General features: G+C 38.3%; 1 protein-coding gene and 1 long non-coding RNA gene across 2 annotated transcripts; both read left to right on the forward strand.

Moving 5' to 3' along the window:
- The first annotated feature begins 7,322 nt into the window (after positions 1 to 7,322).
- On the forward strand, positions 7,323 to 9,634 carry LOC112554968. Its single transcript, XR_003097367.1, has 3 exons — positions 7,323 to 7,339; positions 7,652 to 7,717; positions 9,515 to 9,634. It is a non-coding gene; the product is annotated as an uncharacterized LOC112554968 (long non-coding RNA).
- A 4,114-nt stretch (positions 9,635 to 13,748) lies between these two features.
- On the forward strand, positions 13,749 to 16,853 carry LOC112558010 (cubilin-like). The gene is made up of 5 exons (XM_025228187.1): positions 13,749 to 13,953; positions 14,095 to 14,273; positions 15,164 to 15,311; positions 15,639 to 15,817; positions 16,079 to 16,853. Exons 1-5 carry the CDS (start codon positions 13,749 to 13,751, stop codon positions 16,277 to 16,279), a joined length of 912 nt encoding a protein of 303 aa, XP_025083972.1. The 3' UTR covers positions 16,280 to 16,853.
- Positions 16,854 to 18,639: the final 1,786 nt, after the last annotated feature.

Consider the following 18,639-nt stretch of genomic DNA (forward strand, 5'->3'; position numbering starts at 1 on the left):
TTTATTTTGTATTGAGTAACAGCATTTGTTTACCTGATTTTAGTATTAACGACAGTTTTTTTTTAATTTTGAATATTCCCCTTAAACAAGAAAAATAGTTTTCTTTAGTTTATATATTGTGGTGTCCAGTCACTTAATCCCCAGACACTTCATCCCCGACACTTCATCCCCGACACTTCATCCCCGAGACTTTTAATCCCCAGACACTTCATCCCCAGACACTTAATCCCCGACACTTCATCCCCAACACTCAAGAACAATTTTCATATCATATTGTTGAAGAACATTAAATTTACTAGCTTATATGAACTTTAACTAATGTTGTAGATATTCAAATGACGTTGAAGTTAAAAGCATGATTTGAATTTGAATTATTTGAATTTCAATTAAATTTTTCGCTGACTTCATAATTTTTATAGTTAAGGATTTAGTTTAGGGATTAAGTGTCTGGGGATGAAGTGTCTGGGGATTAAAAGTCTAGGGGATGAAGTGTCGGGGATGAAGTGTCGGGGATGAAGTGTCTGGGGATTAAGTGACTGGGAAATATATTGTCACGGACGCCGGCTCTCGAGAGACACACACACACGACGTCCGTACGTGTTCTTTCACACACAAAACAACGATTGCCTGAGGCTGTCCCCCAGATAAGTTGCTGTATGGCTCAGGATTTCACAAACTTCAAGACACATATGTATAAATAATAATCCGCATCAACACAATATTCTATGGGTGAAACACAGTTATCGGCACATACAGTGTTTACAATCCGGGGCCTTCCCCGATCAATCACACTTAAATAACTCTTAATATTAATTCTTAATCCTAATCTCCACTCTTAATCCCAGTTCTTATCATGTAGTTAATAATCGCACCAGCAGTCATTTAGTACTTTACTCACAGTTCTGTTCGTCCACACACAGTCGCAATTTTATTTTCTCATTTACATTTTGTTGGCGACGCGAAACCCACGGTACACACGGTCTACACACTGCAAGGCGCTTCACCGAAGGCGAAAAGAATAGATCTACTCGAATCCTCGATCAAAAGGGCGCTACCTACCACCATAACCCGTGAGTAGAGGAAAAAAGAAACCTTGCCTAGGCAAGGAATCACTTCTAGCATCTACGCTCACATTAACGATCACACAACATCCTTCCACTCTCATGTCCGCCAGTGCCGTCTGCTTCTCTCTATTTTTCGCTAGAGTGATCTCCCTTTCTTCGCTGACACTCTCACTCATCAATACATGTTATTTACCATTGTAAACAAACAGCGAAGGGATTAAACTAACTTTAAAACATAGAGGCACGGACTGATCAGTGACATATATATTCAATGCATTTTATAACTTGTTATATCTCCCTAACTAATGATTTTTTCTGTACAACAGGTCCAATCTCGACGCGAAGTCCTCTAAGTCTAACAGACTGATTTTCATCACCATAGGTTCCTTGTATGCGCTGTATGTAGCTAAATCCTAATTTTTTTTTTGTGTCGTTTTTTTCAATTAACCTTCTCGCGACATGTCAGTTTTACAAAGCTATAATTTTCGGTCTTCATGGCCAGGATACAAAACCTTTAGTCTGAGGCACTGTGCTAAATTTAAAACTTCTACGACCATATTTCTATCAGCCACTAAACAATCATGATTGGCCTTGGGTTGTTGTGGCGGTGTTGATCTACTTGATGCAGCCCTGCAACACCCAGCCTAATATATTGGCACAGGGCGTGAATAAGGAAGTGATAAATGAGTGAATAAATCAGGGAGATAACACCTGAACGGTGGTACTTATTCACACTGCAAAAGAAACCTATGTGTTTTAGCGAAAAATCTTTTGTAAACTTGAGTGCAATTGTTTTTCAACTTTTGTTTTCTTCTTATTTTTATTCCTATTATTCCTGCTCCAAATGATGATGATAATAAAACAATACAAGAAAATGTGTACTTTTTTGGCGTCTTGATAATAATTTTTTCTGAAAATCGTTTTGTAAATGTGCTACTCTGATGTCAGAACTATCAATAGCCGTGCACTGCGCTCGCATGTTTGTATATTTTGTGTGTGTGCGTGCGCGTGGCGCAAATATTCTGAAATAGTTATAATGCACGCTATCAAAAGGGCAGGGCTCGAAAGTTGTATTTTCTAGATATAGATGTATTTTTTAAAATTTATCACTTAGTATGATGACACGTGTAAAGCAAACATGATTTACTTTATTCCCATCAGTCACCACTTACACAATTAGCAACTGAGTGCAACCAGTCCAAACAGAAAGTCCCTGGCGCCAACTGTCGAGATTTCTACTGACGCACTACTAGTTATTTTCCACAGTCAGGTTCATTTACAACAGGCTATAATTAACCTGTGTAAAGTACACAGAACTGTTGACAGCTATCGCCGATCTTAGCAGGTGTGCTTTTGTGATAGTCATTGTCATTGTGACCTTTCACTGTGTTCTCAGAGTGAAATATAGTCACCCATGTCTCGACGTTTAAAGAATTCATTAAAGCTGATCGACTTCGCTGTATCCTGCTACTATTTGTCATCGGGCTAATATAGACAAACGCTTGAATAAATTTTCCATATTTAGTTTTTATGAATCATACACAAACTTTATAATGACAGTTTTGGTTTAGTAGAACAGTTGATGTTTATAAACAACCATACAATACAGAAACTTGTGTATTGTAGGATACTAATGCATCCCAGAGGACACAATACGAACAGAATTTTATATAGTCGAGATTGCTTCCTTAATAGTCCCTGTGGAAGCGCAGACGATGGGAGAATGAGTGAAACAGGACAGAGAGAGAGGGTGAAAACATGCAGTTGAATTTTACTTTCAAGCGCGAGCGATTAGATACATAAACCATTGACGAAAACGGTCGTGCCTTCCCAAATCATGACACAAGAGACAGATTAATTCTCTTTTTTCTTTGTTAGGGTTAATGACAATATTCTGGTACGTTTCACTCTCGGAATATACAAAAGCGCTATCCCCAATCTACTCTAAAGACAAAACGACAGGGAGACAACTCCACATCAATATCTGACATGTTCCTGCAAGTAGCGACCCTTGTATTCAGATTGATGGCATTCCACGCCCGCTCAGCAGTACCATAACAGACTGTGCGTTTATTTCTTTATAACAAACGCTCTCTACCACCTTCTCTCTTTTGCACTAACTATCGTCTCCTGGTGACAACCGCTCTCGTCACCACGAATTCGTCCCTTCCTGACCTCTGTGCTACAAAGAGCGGTATGTGACGTCTTGTTGACAGAGCAGCAGTGTGTCGCCTGCAACCTGATCTAAGGGACGGTACCACTGTTGTCCATACTCCTCGCGGGTGTTTGAGTTATATCCCCTATGTGTGAATGCAATTTTCACTAAAAAATTTTTGGGGCAATCGAAATTGGGTTCTGGTGTCAGCTTTTATTCTCCACAGTTACTGCAGTTCGAGTGTAAGCTGTTCTCGTAGGCACCATACATATAGACACAATATACATATAGACACACAATCCTGCATATATATATAAAGAGAGATACCTACCTACAGAGATATTAATGTTATGCACGATCTAGGATACATAAATGCTTGATCTCGCTCGACAAAAAGACCACCAGAGAAAAGAAATTGTCGGGGGAGGGAATCTCCTGAGTGCACCGTTAGTTTTGGCCTGCTGATTACACGAATCCCTCTTGGGAAGTGAATAACCAGTTGGTTAGAAAAACTGCATCTGAATCTGATGTCACGCACAGTAGCTGATTTTGTATGGTTTGTTATAAATACCCGTGTGGCGGCACAGCTGTAACTACATCCGATGGAGTTGCACAGGGTAGGCAGCTACAGCAGGAACCTCCCTTACTGTAATCTGGCCTGGAGATAAGTGTGGTCTCTAGCACCTCATATCCCATGCGGAGGCTGCTTATACTTACCTAAGTATATGGTCATTCAGAGACATATATAGATAGATAGGTTCATTATACTTCCATCCATCTATGCATACACACATCTATAAGTAATTGAACACGTGTTGAATAGGTGTAGATACAGCTGTATCTAAATATACATCTATTTTAAATAATTTAAGCCTATCTGCTTGTATATGCCAGGCCAACCGCCCAAATAATGATTCAGAAGGTCATTATCTATCAATTTATCATTGAAACCCTACTTCCTATTTGACTGGGTTTCCCTCTAATATCAGCCATTGAGAACAGTTTAGATTGTAAATGAATAAGCTGCATCATCTAACATCGGAACAGTTTTGTAAACGGAATCGGTTTCTTCGTAGTAAAATACTTCAATCGCTTCTTTCAAAGAATTCTTTTCAACTAAACAGGTTTCTTGGCCTTTGAACAGAACAGTCACCTGCACAGCGGTGGTCGGGTTGGACAATTGCTTGCTATAGACTCGTGTCTTTTTCCTGTGTGACAGAAATTTATAAGAAGTTAAGAAAAGTTTTATGTAAAGCTAAATTATCACATAAATAGATTTTATGTCTTGCCTAAAATAGAGCTTACTCAGTGTACTGACTTTTTTTTTTTTAAGAAAGCTTATTCGAAAAGACGGAAATGTTGCCTTTTTATTCACAAGTTATAAACTGATATCAGAGTTATTCATTTTGATTATTTAAAAACAGTAATTATCAACTCTTACATATTTACGGCTAAGTTTTCTTCTCTAACCCCCAAGCACATGTTCTTTTTTTTTTCAAAAGTGTGAGTAAATTGCAAAGAAAGCTTTTAATTTGACAGTGTAACCATTTTTGGTGCATCAGTAAGTCGAGGGCTGTTGATGTGATTGTTGTTTTTTCCGCCATGACTGCGGCTACTGAACGTTCACCAAGCCCTAAACCACATTCAAAACAAAGTGGTGTGTACTGAAACGAGATTTGAACCTACGGCTCCCACTCATCGCTGGCCTGACAACTCTTCACTGCTGTAACTTGGTCGCCCGACAAATAGAGAAATAGTAAGAACGATGAATGGGGTTGGCTATCGAACAATGGATATCTTGTGGAAACATTGACAGGCTTCTTATATTTATAATTATCTGAATGATTATAGCTCTACTCACTGATATCGGGGAAGAGGGATGAATGTTGCCATGAAATCGGCAAGTGGGATTCTTACTAAAATGCAGAGGTGTTTCTACCAAAAGATTTAATACCGTGCCCTAATTTTAATGCCACATTTATGTGCACAGGACGAGTAGATTCAAAACAGAATTTTTAAAAAGTATATGTAAATAATTATATCGATACGGGGTTTTATAATGAGAGCTGAAGGGGCTGTTTCTATGAAGAGAGGGTAAGCCGTTGCTCCTGACAACACGGGGAAATTAAGGGCAGGAGCCCAGACTCTGGACAGGCCGCAAATAATGATTTACTTCTGGGGTAGTAGTCATAACGCTTCGTCAAATGTGTTCTGGGGTAAAATAACATGCTTATTCAAGACGCTGGCTACATCGTTGTAACAATGGCATGGACTCGTGCCTTTGTTTTCCAGAGCAGTGGTTTAGTCTCGCTTCATAACTACGTGGGCGAGACTGGAGACTAAACCCCTCAGGTCAAGGTGAAGACGCTTGGGTCTGACGTCAGCTCAGGGGAAACCACTCTCCGAGCTGACTAAGGAACCATGCCAATACCTTTCAAGACTTTCTTCCTTGTAGACGGCCATTAGTAATTTGCTATTTTCAATCGGCTGACGGGGAAGGTCACATCTACACTTGTGGACCAGTGATAACTTTACTTCAAGTTGTTGCACTCAATGCAATCGAAGTACGTCTGTACTGTACTTCTTTGTTTCATTAAAAATTGTTGCACAAAAACCAATATCATTCTCAGTTTTAAATACAATGATGTTGTCTTTTTCCCCTTTTGTTCTTCCTTGGGTGCAATCATTCATGTTTGTTTTGTAGTATATGTGTGTGTGTGAGAGAGAGAGCTTTTTTGAAGTGAAGAAAACAAAATTCTCTCCACCCGGTGTGACTTTGCAAGCACAGGTGTAAGCTTTATTTTATCCAGACTGCAAATAAACGATCGCTTTGTCAGCAAATATTTGAGAGTAAAATCCTACGTTTCACATACATCGTTATTACAATTTTTTCGACAACAATTTGGTAATAAAGGGGATTTAGTAAAAAAATCAGGACATGAATATAAGAAAATATCAGTTGTTTTGTTTTTTGTGCTTTTTTTTTTTTTTTGGCTGATGAACACAATCGCTAATACCTGTTTCCTTTCCTGAGTCCTATTTTTCTTTTCCTTTTTCTACATTTACGAAAACAAAATGATGCAGAAGAAGCTATGACAAAGAGTACTATTTAGGCAATAATGCGAAATATTTTATTCTCTTTTCATTGTTGCATCTTAAGCCCTCTACGAAGACATTTATTGTCTACCAAAAAAAAAAAAAAAAAAAATTCACGAGTGTTCAAGCTTCAAAACCCTTGCGTGCAAATGATAACCGCATGTTAACACACACAACACACGGTGACATGCGTTAACTCAGGATAAAAATAATAACTAACACATAACAAACCCACGTTTACCCACGATGAACATTTATTTTCTTCCCACTTCTACCGGCCGTTGTAGCACAACTCCAGCGTGGACTCAGTAGACGATGGTCACTGCCAAGTATGTCTGACGGATGAGAGGAGGGAAAAAGAGAGATGAGTGTCAAGAAGTTGCTTTTTCTGGGCTCACGTGACGACGGCATTCGATCTGAGACCGTGGGAGGTAAGGTCAAGAAACCTTGATGTACATATGGGGCATGCAATACTGGTAAGGCCGTTTTTGTATCTTGCATAGCGACACACACAATATTTTAACTGTTTCCTTCTTTATTTATCACCTATCATAGCCGTTAAGATTAATTTGCAGCTGTAAAAAACTTTTTAAAAATGCTTCTTATTCATCTACTGTTTTTCTTTCCTTCGTCTTGACAAACTTTGAAAAATCTTTGCTTTTACATCGAAATTCTACAGTTGATTTATTCGATGGAAATCTTTGTCTACTTGTTCTATCATATCTCATATCTAAATCAGGCTATTATTTTTTTCAAATTAACACTTTCTTGTATATTTCTTATATAATTTTTAAATATATTTTATTCGTGACACCATCTGTAGATACAGGTTTTTATAATTTATGTGTGGTAGCAGTGTAATAATAGTATACTGACGAACCAAGACCTGATAGGCTGATAAATATAGTTTATGAGAAAGCTTGTATAGGTAGCTTTGTATAGTGTTCATGGCTACTTTATAAAATGAGAGGAGCGGTGCCACTTGGAGACACTGCAGCACACGGCACCATGCATCTACATACAGGTGAGAGCTTATGAAGTGTATGTCAGTAAATAGGGTCATTTATACACAAGTATACATACATATTTACATTAATATGTTCAAGCAGGAAAATTAGCAAAGGCATGTAAAAAAGTCCAACAACAATAGTAACAACAACAAACAGAATAAAGTTTTTATTTCTTGAAGAACAATCATGTTAGCATGGATACTTTTTACTTTAATCTTTCGATATTCTCGTCTTGTTTTAGCCACTCTCTTCTTGCAGCGGTTCTTTGTGTAACTTTTTCAATTGACGACGTCATCTTTACCTTTCTGACCTTTGCTCTCTCACAGGTGCAGGACTGCTACTTTTCGGTGTCATCATTACCTGTCTTTTTCCATTCGATGCGAGAGCCCAAGGTGAGTGTGTTATCAATTTTTAATTTATAAAATGAAGAAGTGTCGATGTTTTATTACACACAATGAAATGAATGTATTAATTTGGTATCACACCAGTTTATTGTATAGACCAGACCTGGGCAAAGGCCGGCCCGCCTCTTGTCTCTGACCGGCCAGCCCGCTGGCCCGCCCGCCGGTATATATACTATATATACAGTTTTGGTAAAACTGAGTTAACTATATTAGTCCGGCCCTCTAAAACCATCCCAATTTCACATGCGGCCCCTTGGAAAAATTAATTGCCCACCCCTGGTATAGACCCTACATAAGGCGTTGTTTTGATTGGGAATAAAGTATAGATACTAACATTCTGATTCATTACCGCTCAAAATTTTTGGGTCCGAAGAAACCAGTCTTATACGCTTTGCTCATTTCTTTTGCGCAATCCACTGACCCATGATAAAATTTTGATAACCAAATTTAGGGGACTTGGCTTCCTTCTTGTGCCGCCCGAGCTGTATTTTAGTAAGCTGTTATTTTTAAACCCTACATTGTAAACGGAAACGATTCAAAACAAAAGTATCTAGTTCCCAATGTCTTTTCTTCTTGCATTTTACTTACAAGCAGCGAGATACCAAGAAATGTTGCCACCCACACGATTACTCAGCACTATGGAGTCGAACAAGAAAAAACACAACACAAAAGAAACACTCAAGAGACTACAGAACAAACAGAACAAAGAGCGTTAGAAAATGACGTGGGACGCCATACCGACTCTTGGGGTGTCTGCAGACAGGGAGGACTGTTGAGACCTGTCCTGAATTAACATGTGTGTGTGTGTCAAAGGACATACAGACCTTTGATGGCCCTCCATTGACAGCACTATTGATATCACACAGACTAAAACATCTGGAGCCATGAATGTGGGTTAGAGGAGACAAGGCTAGCCACGAGCATTGACACTCCTTGGTCTGTCGAGTTAACGGTTCTTTACTACCTTTCACTGCCTTACCTTCTATTCTCTTTGCTCTTTACCGCCGTGAAACAATATCAACAAAACTTGGGTTTGGCCATGACTACATGCCTACTTTCATTTCAGTTCCTGTACTTACAATTTCGAAATGCAATGCTTTTCATTACAGAAAGAAAATGAGAACATTTTGAACATTTCAAAACAGAGATTAAAATATCCTCTTCCTATCGTCAAGAGAACACGTGCTGTGAAACGAATCTTTTTTAACACATGCACGCCCTAAAGCACTTTCTGGGTTTATTGTGTTTGATTTTGTTCTGCACCGAGAGGCAACGATCGCAATGATTGACACTGTTACATGTTTATATTAAAGAAAACATCGACGTAGCATTACGACTTCAGTTTGTTGTGTTTGGTATTTTTAGTGTTGAACAGATATTAAGAATTTTTACATTCTAAAGTAAGTTGAGTTTCTAACTGTACATACATTTTGAAATGATAGTAACAAAAATGTTTGATATACTTTTTGCGCTCAACAATGTTATTTTTACACATTCATGAAAGTCTATAAATTTGATATGCAGCGAGTCTCTTTTATTCAAACCTCAGGGCAGTTTACCAACAACTAAGTGCAAAGCACATCACAAACTTTTCATATATAGCTACAAACCATAGCTATGACTATTAATTTACTAGAATATTAAATCATTTAGCTATAGTAGTACTGAAATATTAAAGTTTCAGGATTTTTATCGGAATCATTATACCAGTGACTTTGTTCATTGTTTAAAATTATGTGAAAGTTTTATTTTAAACCAATGTCATTTTAAACCATTTTGTTTTAGTGGACAATGACGTGCGACTTGTAGACGGACCCAGTGCTCATGAAGGACGGGTGGAAATTTTCAAGGATGGAGTCTGGCTGAGTGTCTGCCATTCGTACATCTCGTCTTACAGCTTTGGGGGCGTAGTCTGCAGACAAGCAGGGTATCCAGCGTGAGTAGTCCTTAGTCCTCTAGTGTCTTTGTCCTCAATTTTATGTGGGTATAACATAAATAAATCAGATGTTAATTCTTTGGTCTAAGTGCAAGGGAATTAATTTCTTAATAAAAGCTTAATCTTAATTTCATACAGAAACCAAATGTATGTACTAAGTAGGAACAATAAAGTGTTGATTAGGAAGCAATGTAGACATTTAAACGTAGGTACTGCACAGAATAAGCTCAGGGAGATGGAAGTATTGTGTTAATACCACCGGCTGACATCAAGCGGAGTAAGTTGTGTTACACATGACTGATCACGTGTTTCCAGCAATGGCGCTGCTCTGTACTACGCCAACTCTTACGGCCCAGCTCCTGGAGAAATACTCAAAATGTACATCATCTGCAACGGACAAGAAACCTCGCTGTCCGACTGCAGCTTTTCGCCAATGAACCAGAACTGTGACCCTCAATATACACTTGGAATCAGCTGTGACACAGGTCTGCTAACATAAAAATGTCACAATAAACACATAACTATGCACCTAGCTTGCAACTATTGAATTCTCGAACAAATATTTCCACATGGATGCAAACGTGCAGACAAGCATATTTTCACATTCATATATCTATGCAATCACTACCCAGGCAGTTATAGATTGCTACCCAATATCTCCTATTTACTTATTTCTTTAGAACATACCCCCAGTGATCTAATTAACAAGAAATAAAAATAGTGAATACCAGACTGTTCTGATTTCTTGTTCTGATTGGATTTTTATGTTTCAGGTCTGTAGGAGGTGCAGACCGTTCGTCTTGTCAACGGCACATCTCAGTATGAGGGGAGGGTAGAGGTTTTCAAGTCAGGAGTTTGGGGAAGTGTCATAGAACAAAACTTCGACTACGTGCAACCAATCATTGCTGCCAATATTGTCTGCAGAACTTTGTTTGGATCTAGGTATGTAACGTTTCTGGGTTTAACATGTTTAGTTTGCTTTTTTCTTATATAATTATGTGATATTATTTTTTTGTTCTTACACACACCAACATATATATCTACAAACTACTTTTCACGTGTCTGAATTTTTTTTATTTTTTTTTTGGCAATCTCTGATTGTATGGCTGTGAGAGTAGACGAGAGGAAGAAATGACATAAATTACATAGTAAGACACAAATTTTACTTTGTTATTGTCTTATTTACACATTCACATGATGTGTTATGAATATGTGACTAGACATTGGATGTAAGCAAAACCAATGTATAAAATAGATTGTTACGTTCTTGTTGTTTAGCTTGTTGTGTGAATATGAACAAAGAATACTTGTTGCTCATAAAAAGAAAAATAAATCTTGGTGTGTAGCTATGGTGGATCAGCTGTGCCTGCGCAAGAGGCGGCTCTACGATTTGGTATCGTCAGAAGAAGAGCAATACACATGATCAACCCTGTGTGTGAAGGAAATGAGAAGAGCTTACTTAACTGCTCCTATTATACAAGAGCATACGAAACACTTGAAACCAGTTTTGCAGTGGTGTGCAAAAAAGGTATATTGTCAAAGTAAAAGTGTTCTTTCAACATACAGTGATACCTCGGTTCTCGAACATAATTCGTTCCGGGAGGACGGTCGAGAACCAAATTGTTCGAGAACCGAAGCAATGAAACCCATAGGAAATAATGGAAACTGGATTAATTCGTTCCAAGCCCCAGAAAATGCCTATTTACTGGCCTAATTTGTATATAATATGTAGAAAAACATGAGTCTCAACAAGAAATAAGAAATAAAAGTGTATTTATTAAAACAAAAACAAAAACAAATGTACTGTACAGTACAGTAAATTGTGTTTCATTTACTGTACCTGTACCAAACTTTATGGCAGGAGGGAATGAATGTGGAGGGAGGAGGGAAGGGGGATGGTTATTGTTTGAAGGGAGTCCTCTTCAATAAAACAGAGGGTAACTGCTCTTCGGGTGTTCTGTTCTCTGTATCTTTTGCTGAGGAGAATCAGAATCTTGCTCTGCAGTTGCTTGTCTGATTTCTTTACGGAAGAATTTGTCAATTGTTTGCTGTTTTTTTTTCTCCTTTGCAAAATTTTGCGGAAAGTGGACATAACATTGTCATTAAAAATGTTAACTGCTCTATTTGCTACCACTTTATCAGGGTGATGTTGTTCAACAAAATTTGCGATTTCTGCCCATTTTGCACACATTTCATGACTCTCTCCACAAAAACGTGACTCTCTCTCTCTCTGCACTCACACTGATGACGCAAGCAAGGCGCGCTGGGCCAAATGAACGCCATTCGGCTCAACTCGGCTCATCTCGGACGTTCGGATGTTCGAGTTCCAAATATTTGTTCGGATTCCAAGACAAAATTTTCTCGAATTTCCTGGTCGAATACCGATTTGGTCGAAAGTCAAGGCGTTCGAGAACCGAGGTATCACTGTATTTTGTATCGCCAAGCGAAAGGTAATTAAAATGTTTTTTAATTTGTTTTTTATCTACAGCGAAATCTAGAAAAATACAGTAATTCAGCAAAACGTTGGGATAATACGACAGTGAGAATAGAACGCTTTTGCTTAGGAGACGAAACCTATTTCTATAAATGCTTTATTTGGGTCATTTATTTTACTTTTTTAATTGCCTTTTTTTAATCACAGAATTACAAGAAAGTCGAAGATCTTATTAAAACGATCATGAAAGGTCTTTAAAATTTTTGTGAATTAAAAGGTATCAAAGTTGGTAAAATGTGATTTATCTGCAGGAAATAACTAAAGAATGAAGCGCTTAAAATGTCATCAGCAGCAACACACTCATTTCTTTGAAAGGAACCAGAAGTGTCAACATGCCTACAGACGTGTTTAGAATGACGCCATTAACATGTCTTCATCATTACTAATGTGTTTGATTTCGTTGCTCTAGTTCCCGAAGGATGCAACGGTTATGTTGCTGCATCAACCGGAACCATTACGTCACCTGGGTTCCCCGAAGGCGCAGAGTACGTCGATGACACAGACTGTGTGTGGAAGATCGTCAACAAAAATGGAAGAATTCAACTGTCCTTCACTAATCTTCAGATTAATACTTCACTCAGTACATCAAAGAACATACTCCAGGTATGTTATGTTAATAAAGGTGTATTTGCCCTTCTCGTCAATTGATGTATCAACTTTATGCATCTATGTGTACATACTTCTGGTGTAATTGTGAAGTCAACCAATATGTCTCTTTTTCGTCGTTGTGTCAGTGTACCTGAATACATAACCGAGTCTATAACTGAATGTCCATCAGGTCGCATGATGTGTGTCATTGTCATTGCATGATTGTGCCCCGTGACATCTTGACAGTAAAAGATTTTGGACTTTTGCTTGCATCTAATCGTTTTTTCTTTCTGTTATATCCTAGGTCGTAGACAGTGATTCTTACAACTCTATAGCCTACGTACAGACTCCCGTCACCCTGGGCACATGGCAGTCCTCTGGAAATGCACTTTATTTGTGGAACCGAGCTCAGTCTGGAACTAGAGGAATTCAGTTTCAGGCTTCTTGGGGTAAATTTACGTTTGGCAGAAGCGTTAGCATTGTTTCTAAGTCTGTAGAAAACAGCTAAAGTATATGTTTAAAGTTGCAGATATGGCAACAAACTATAAATTATAATATAATACAAAGAAGAGTTTTAAAGTTGTCTAAAATTACCACTTAGCTCTTCTAATGGTTGTGAAAATGGTAGTAACATAATAATAAAGCAGTCTGATACTAATCAAGTCTGGCTATTATGTCTGCAGATATTCCCCCTTGTTTTCAACGACTGTACGGCTATGCCACTTTACAGTCACCAGGCTACCCAAACCAATATCAACCGAACCTAAACTGCACGTATGAAATCGTGAAAAGAAAAGGCGTTCGGATCAAATTTACATTCTACAACTTTGTGCTGGGAGATCAGCAAGATGGCGTGTGTCAAGATGCTCTAGAGGTCAGACCACTGGATACACTATATAGGCTTCATATGAAATTTCTATTATTTGTTTCTCTAACCTGGGACCAATTTTCCTCTAGTAATCTGTATACCTCTATTTATGTGAGTTCAAAGGTGATCATAAATGTATCTGCTGACGTCACAGATATTTGACGGCGACTCCTTCTCATCACCGACTGTTGGAAGCCCGCTCTGTGGAACAACCAGTTCGTTTGACCTGGTAACCACCAACCAGACATCAACAACAGTTCTTGTCAGGTTCACGTCGGATGCTGTCAACACGTCTGTTGAGCAAGGATACTACGGATACATTTCTGAGTGGGAGCCAGGTAAAAATGTACTAACCGGCCTCTTAACGCTTATAAACCCCAAAATAGAAAAGTACAGTACTCAAAGTGTCAACACCACAGAAATACAAATAAAGGGAAGCAAATAAACAAACAAGTAACAGCGATTCATTATGTGCACAGATCCATTGAGACCTGGTAACTACACCGAGGACAGCGGTAGTTTTAAAACTCCCGGCTACCCCGACGTCTACAACGACGAAGAGGACGTCATCTGGACCATCACCACAAAGCCCTACAAGACCATCACACTGACCTTTCAGGACTTTGAGCTTGGGCCATGCTGTTCTAATATGATAACTGTAGGTTAAAAATATTTGAAGCTTCTGATCAGCCTGTTTGAAATTATGGCTCGTAGCTATTTTCGTTTTAGCTAGTAAATAACACAAATAATTTTTGCTCAATAGAAGCAGACAGGGGCATTTGTATTTATAACTTGCTTGAGAAAAATGATGTAAGCTGTGTCAAACAGATTCGATGTGAGAACGATAGTTTTTACAAAGAGAAGCCAATTATGGCTTTATGAGAATTAGAGGCTAAACATGACGCTAAAGAAAAAAGATACAGAAACCCGTTGGGATCATAGGAACATTTTAGCAAGAATTACATGATTCCGTGCACATAACATGCATCTCAATATATACGTGTTACCCTTCTAACTCCAATACAATTATATATATAAAATTTTTAATGATTATTTAGATATATATATATAACACACGTGGATTGGCGTGCATTTTAACTGCCGACTTATACGGATAGATTGATTAAAAAAAAACTCAGTAACTACGAGTTACCGTTACAAACTAAAGGTCACTTTATGTTCTGCAACAAACTTTAAGGTATACTAAAGGCTGTGATAAGGCTGTGGTGACGGTCAAAACGTTTAAAAATTATATTTAATTATGATTGCAGCTCACGAGAGCCATGAAGAAAAAAAATAAATGATTCGTTTCTCACTTTATTACCATTTATAACACTAGCCGAGTATCCACGATATCTTCCCGAGACGGTTAGCAGACGAACTTGCATGTGACGTAGGACCAAGACAGCCTTTTTCTTACTTGATTGAAGTTTACCCGCTTTTAAAACAAACCTCTGCCTCTTGCACATTCTGACATATACTTTCTGTTTCATTACAGTTGTGTAAGCCTTGCGTATTCTTCAACACACATTTTCTGTTTGGCTGTAGGTCGTCGAAAACCTCTACTACACGATAGCTAATATTTATTATACGGGTACAGTTTCACCGATCATCAGCGACAGAAACAGCCTTGAAGTTAGATTATTTTCTTTGCTGGATAATGGTCTTAACAAGTTCAAGGCTTCCTGGACATCAGGTTTGATGATAAACACTATTTTGTCTTGATAATTATTACCAGGAGTTTTTAACGAATAGTTGGTTGTTTATTATTATTATTATTATTATTATTATTATTATTATTATTATTATTATTATTATTATTATTATTATAGCTCTTAGCATTTGTTTTAAATACTTCTATCAAACGAAATGGAAATACACATAGCAGTAAAAGGTTTGAACATATTTATCTGAATGCACATACATATGTGTGTATATATACAAACAGATTTTGATACAGTTATACAAAGAAAGTAAAGTGTTAAAGTATTTTTCGATCAACGATAATTGGGGTTTTTATCAGAATGTCGGCAAGTCTTCCAGAGTCTTGATGGAACCATTAGCTCCCCTAATGACCTGGAGTTTAACACCTCATCAGCAGACTGTACCTACATCATTAGACAACAACCAGGATACTACATCAGGATACACTTTTCTTCGATCAGCTTTGAGAGGGATGCAAAGTGCAGGAACTACATAGAAGTAAGCTGCTGTTGCATTTCTTTAGTTTGGTATGTTTAGTTTTGGAGTATTTTTCTAAGAACTGTTAGAAAAATCCAGATCTTAGAAAATAAATTTGAGGAAGCGCACTTTAGAGGCAACGATAAAATACAAATTGTTATGAGAAAGGTCCTTTGACTCATATTTACATGTATTTACGCATTTAGCTGTTCATTTTTCTAGTGAATAAATTTATAAATCTTACTTGACCACCAGCAAAAGAGATAAAAGAATATATTTCAGATACACGACGGCAGTACAGAGTTCTTCCCCATGCTCGGTCAAAAGTACTGCGGTCTGTCACTTCCGCCACCTTTGACCTCCACACAGAACATGGTGTTCATGAAGTTCAACACTCAGACTGGGTACAACAACTTTAGTCTGACCTACTCCTCGCATCCGCAAGGTAATCCACACCTTCAGCACAATGGTACTGTCACATGATATTACTCTCCTTTATTACATTACATTGTATCTGAAATATGCATCTACAGTAGCAACGTTTGTAAAAATAACAACAGACTTATTTTCATGACAGTGCTGTCAACCCATCATTAATTAAAATTGTAATTTTTTTTTTAGTTACTAGACATAGCTTTTAGGACAGATTCTTCTATACAATGAGAAAATCGTTCACGTCCCCCAACTCCACCTCCCAATATATCTTTATCTCACAAGCTGGAAGTTTTAGTCAAATTTGGAAAGGGCTCGGCCTGCCACGTATCTCAAACGATAAACATATTCTTGTTTAGAAGCAAAGCTTATTTTCTGTGCTTGCTCGCGCGTTTGCCAAAAGTGCACTTCGATGGTCAACTAGAGACAACGATATTTACCGAACTTCAATATAAAAAAAATCTTTTACAGTGATCTTGCAGACACGCTGCAGATGGGTACTAACAATCCCTTGATGTTTTGACTAAAAGGCACTGACATCTAGTAACTACCAAGCTACTAAACTTTCTCGCACACAGTTTTCATCCGCCTTCCTCCCACTTAGCGGGAATTAATTTTCGAATTTTTTTCTTGCTGCACAACCTCTTCCTAACGGTTACACACAGTTTATACTGACATTCCTTTGTTCAAAACACAGTATTCGCATACAACATTCGTATTTTTGTCGGGTAGAATGCTCCCAGAGTCTGCTGACAGACAGTGAAGGAAGCTTCACGTCGCCTGGCTTCCCTCTGGGGTTTCCTTTTAACACCTACTGCGTGTGGACCATCAGAGTGGACGACACGGAGGCTGTCATCGAGCTGACGTTCGACGACTTCTCTGTCGGCTATGTAGGAACGCAGTGCCAGTATGCCTTCGTCAGGGTCTACAACAGTGCAATCGTCGACGCAAACTCTGTTCTGACCACGTGAGTTTACAAATTAATGTATATCACAAATTTAACGAGGGATTTGAGGTCTGGTTGACCAGACCGTAGAAAGAAATGCATTGCTGTACTAGTTTACAAGAAATCCACTCGCATAGCGATATTCATTGACGATAGTCGTAATTCAGTTAGCGTTGGATTAAGAGTGATTCCTCCCTCTGATTGACCTCTGTCCAGCCGGTTCAACTGTTTCTTTTTCCAGTCCTGGCATACATTTTACGTCTGCCATCCAGTAGAACCCACCTTTGCTTTACCTGTCCACATTCCAGGTGTTAGCAGCTGTAGTGAGTTGTGGTAGGTCTCGTATTGTTTCGTGTACGACTTGTGTCTGACGTCTTGTGTGCGTCATTTGTTCCACGTCACTTGAAGCAGAAAAAGACGTCATGTATAAGAGAAAAGCAGTTTCTCTAAAAATTGAGAGCGGGAAAAAAACAATGGTTTTCGTCCGCCATCTTCTTCTCAGTGACATTCCTTTGAACTTGTGCCTCTTCGATTTGATTCACTTACAAATCTCTTCATCCTCTTTGTCATCTGTGGTTCATCTTCGAGCGTTGTGTGCCTGTGTAAAAAAGTCGTGCTTATACAAATTACAAAGTAAGTGTATGTTCGTCTTATTACAGCAGCGCAGCTGCTCACTTGCTACATCAAAACAAAATGTGACGAGAGGGAATCTAACCAAGTCCAGAAAGTCCCCAGAAGTATATTCATGCGTTATTTTTCATTTCAAAGACAAAGTACACATGTATTACAGCTTGTGCGGAACTACCCTGCCACCAAGGCTGACGTCAACCGGAAACAGTCTCACTGTCGTTCTCAACGTCTTCGGGTCACTGGTCAACGCCAACGGCTTTCGAGCGTCATACATCGCGAGAAGACAAGACGGTCAGTATGACAGCCATGGTGTATAATTGATCTTAATATATCAACAACCATGAATTATATCAGAGGATATTTTTATTATCATGCAAAGCATATGACACATTCGCTTCATGTATATCTAAGGTAAGTCAGCATATAAAACCTTCATTTCTCTCGTTCTCGAATAGCCAAGCCAGATTTTAGCTACTTTGATACGAAACACATCTGCTTTATAAAGATCGACAGGAAGTGACGTGTTCATTTGTGTGTGGCTGTGAACATCTCAGTGGCTATGCTTGTGCTAGTGTATTTGAGTGTTCGCGTTTTCTGAGTGTCTTACCCACGCATTCAGCGTGTTTATTATATCAATTTTCTCGTTTGTTTGTTTCAGGAGAACTACCAAAAGGTGAAATTCCATCTAAATGTTTTTAGTCTTTAACAAGAAACATAAGCAAGATGTCAGCTTAATTGTCTTTAGCTTTCAACAAGAAGTTTTCATTTGCTTAAGAAGTTTGTTCCTGAGTACCAGGTAACAAAAAGTTTATTGAATTTCTAGATTATGTCAAAA

Source organism: Pomacea canaliculata, linkage group LG2 (genome assembly GCF_003073045.1).
Source record: "Pomacea canaliculata isolate SZHN2017 linkage group LG2, ASM307304v1, whole genome shotgun sequence".
NCBI classification, from domain to species: Eukaryota; Metazoa; Mollusca; class Gastropoda; order Architaenioglossa; family Ampullariidae; genus Pomacea; species Pomacea canaliculata.

What these genes read in the sequence shown, in the direction of transcription:
- LOC112558010 (XM_025228187.1), top strand. Translation starts at nt 13,749, where the DNA reads ATGTATCTGCTGACGTCACAGATATTTGACGGCGACTCCTTCTCATCA. An exon ending in CATTTCTGAGTGGGAGCCAG is followed by an intron (nt 13,954 to 14,094) that starts GTAAAAATGTAC and finishes TTATGTGCACAG; the next exon opens with ATCCATTGAGACCTGGTAAC. An exon ending in CAAGGCTTCCTGGACATCAG is followed by an intron (nt 15,312 to 15,638) that starts GTTTGATGATAA and finishes GGTTTTTATCAG; the next exon opens with AATGTCGGCAAGTCTTCCAG.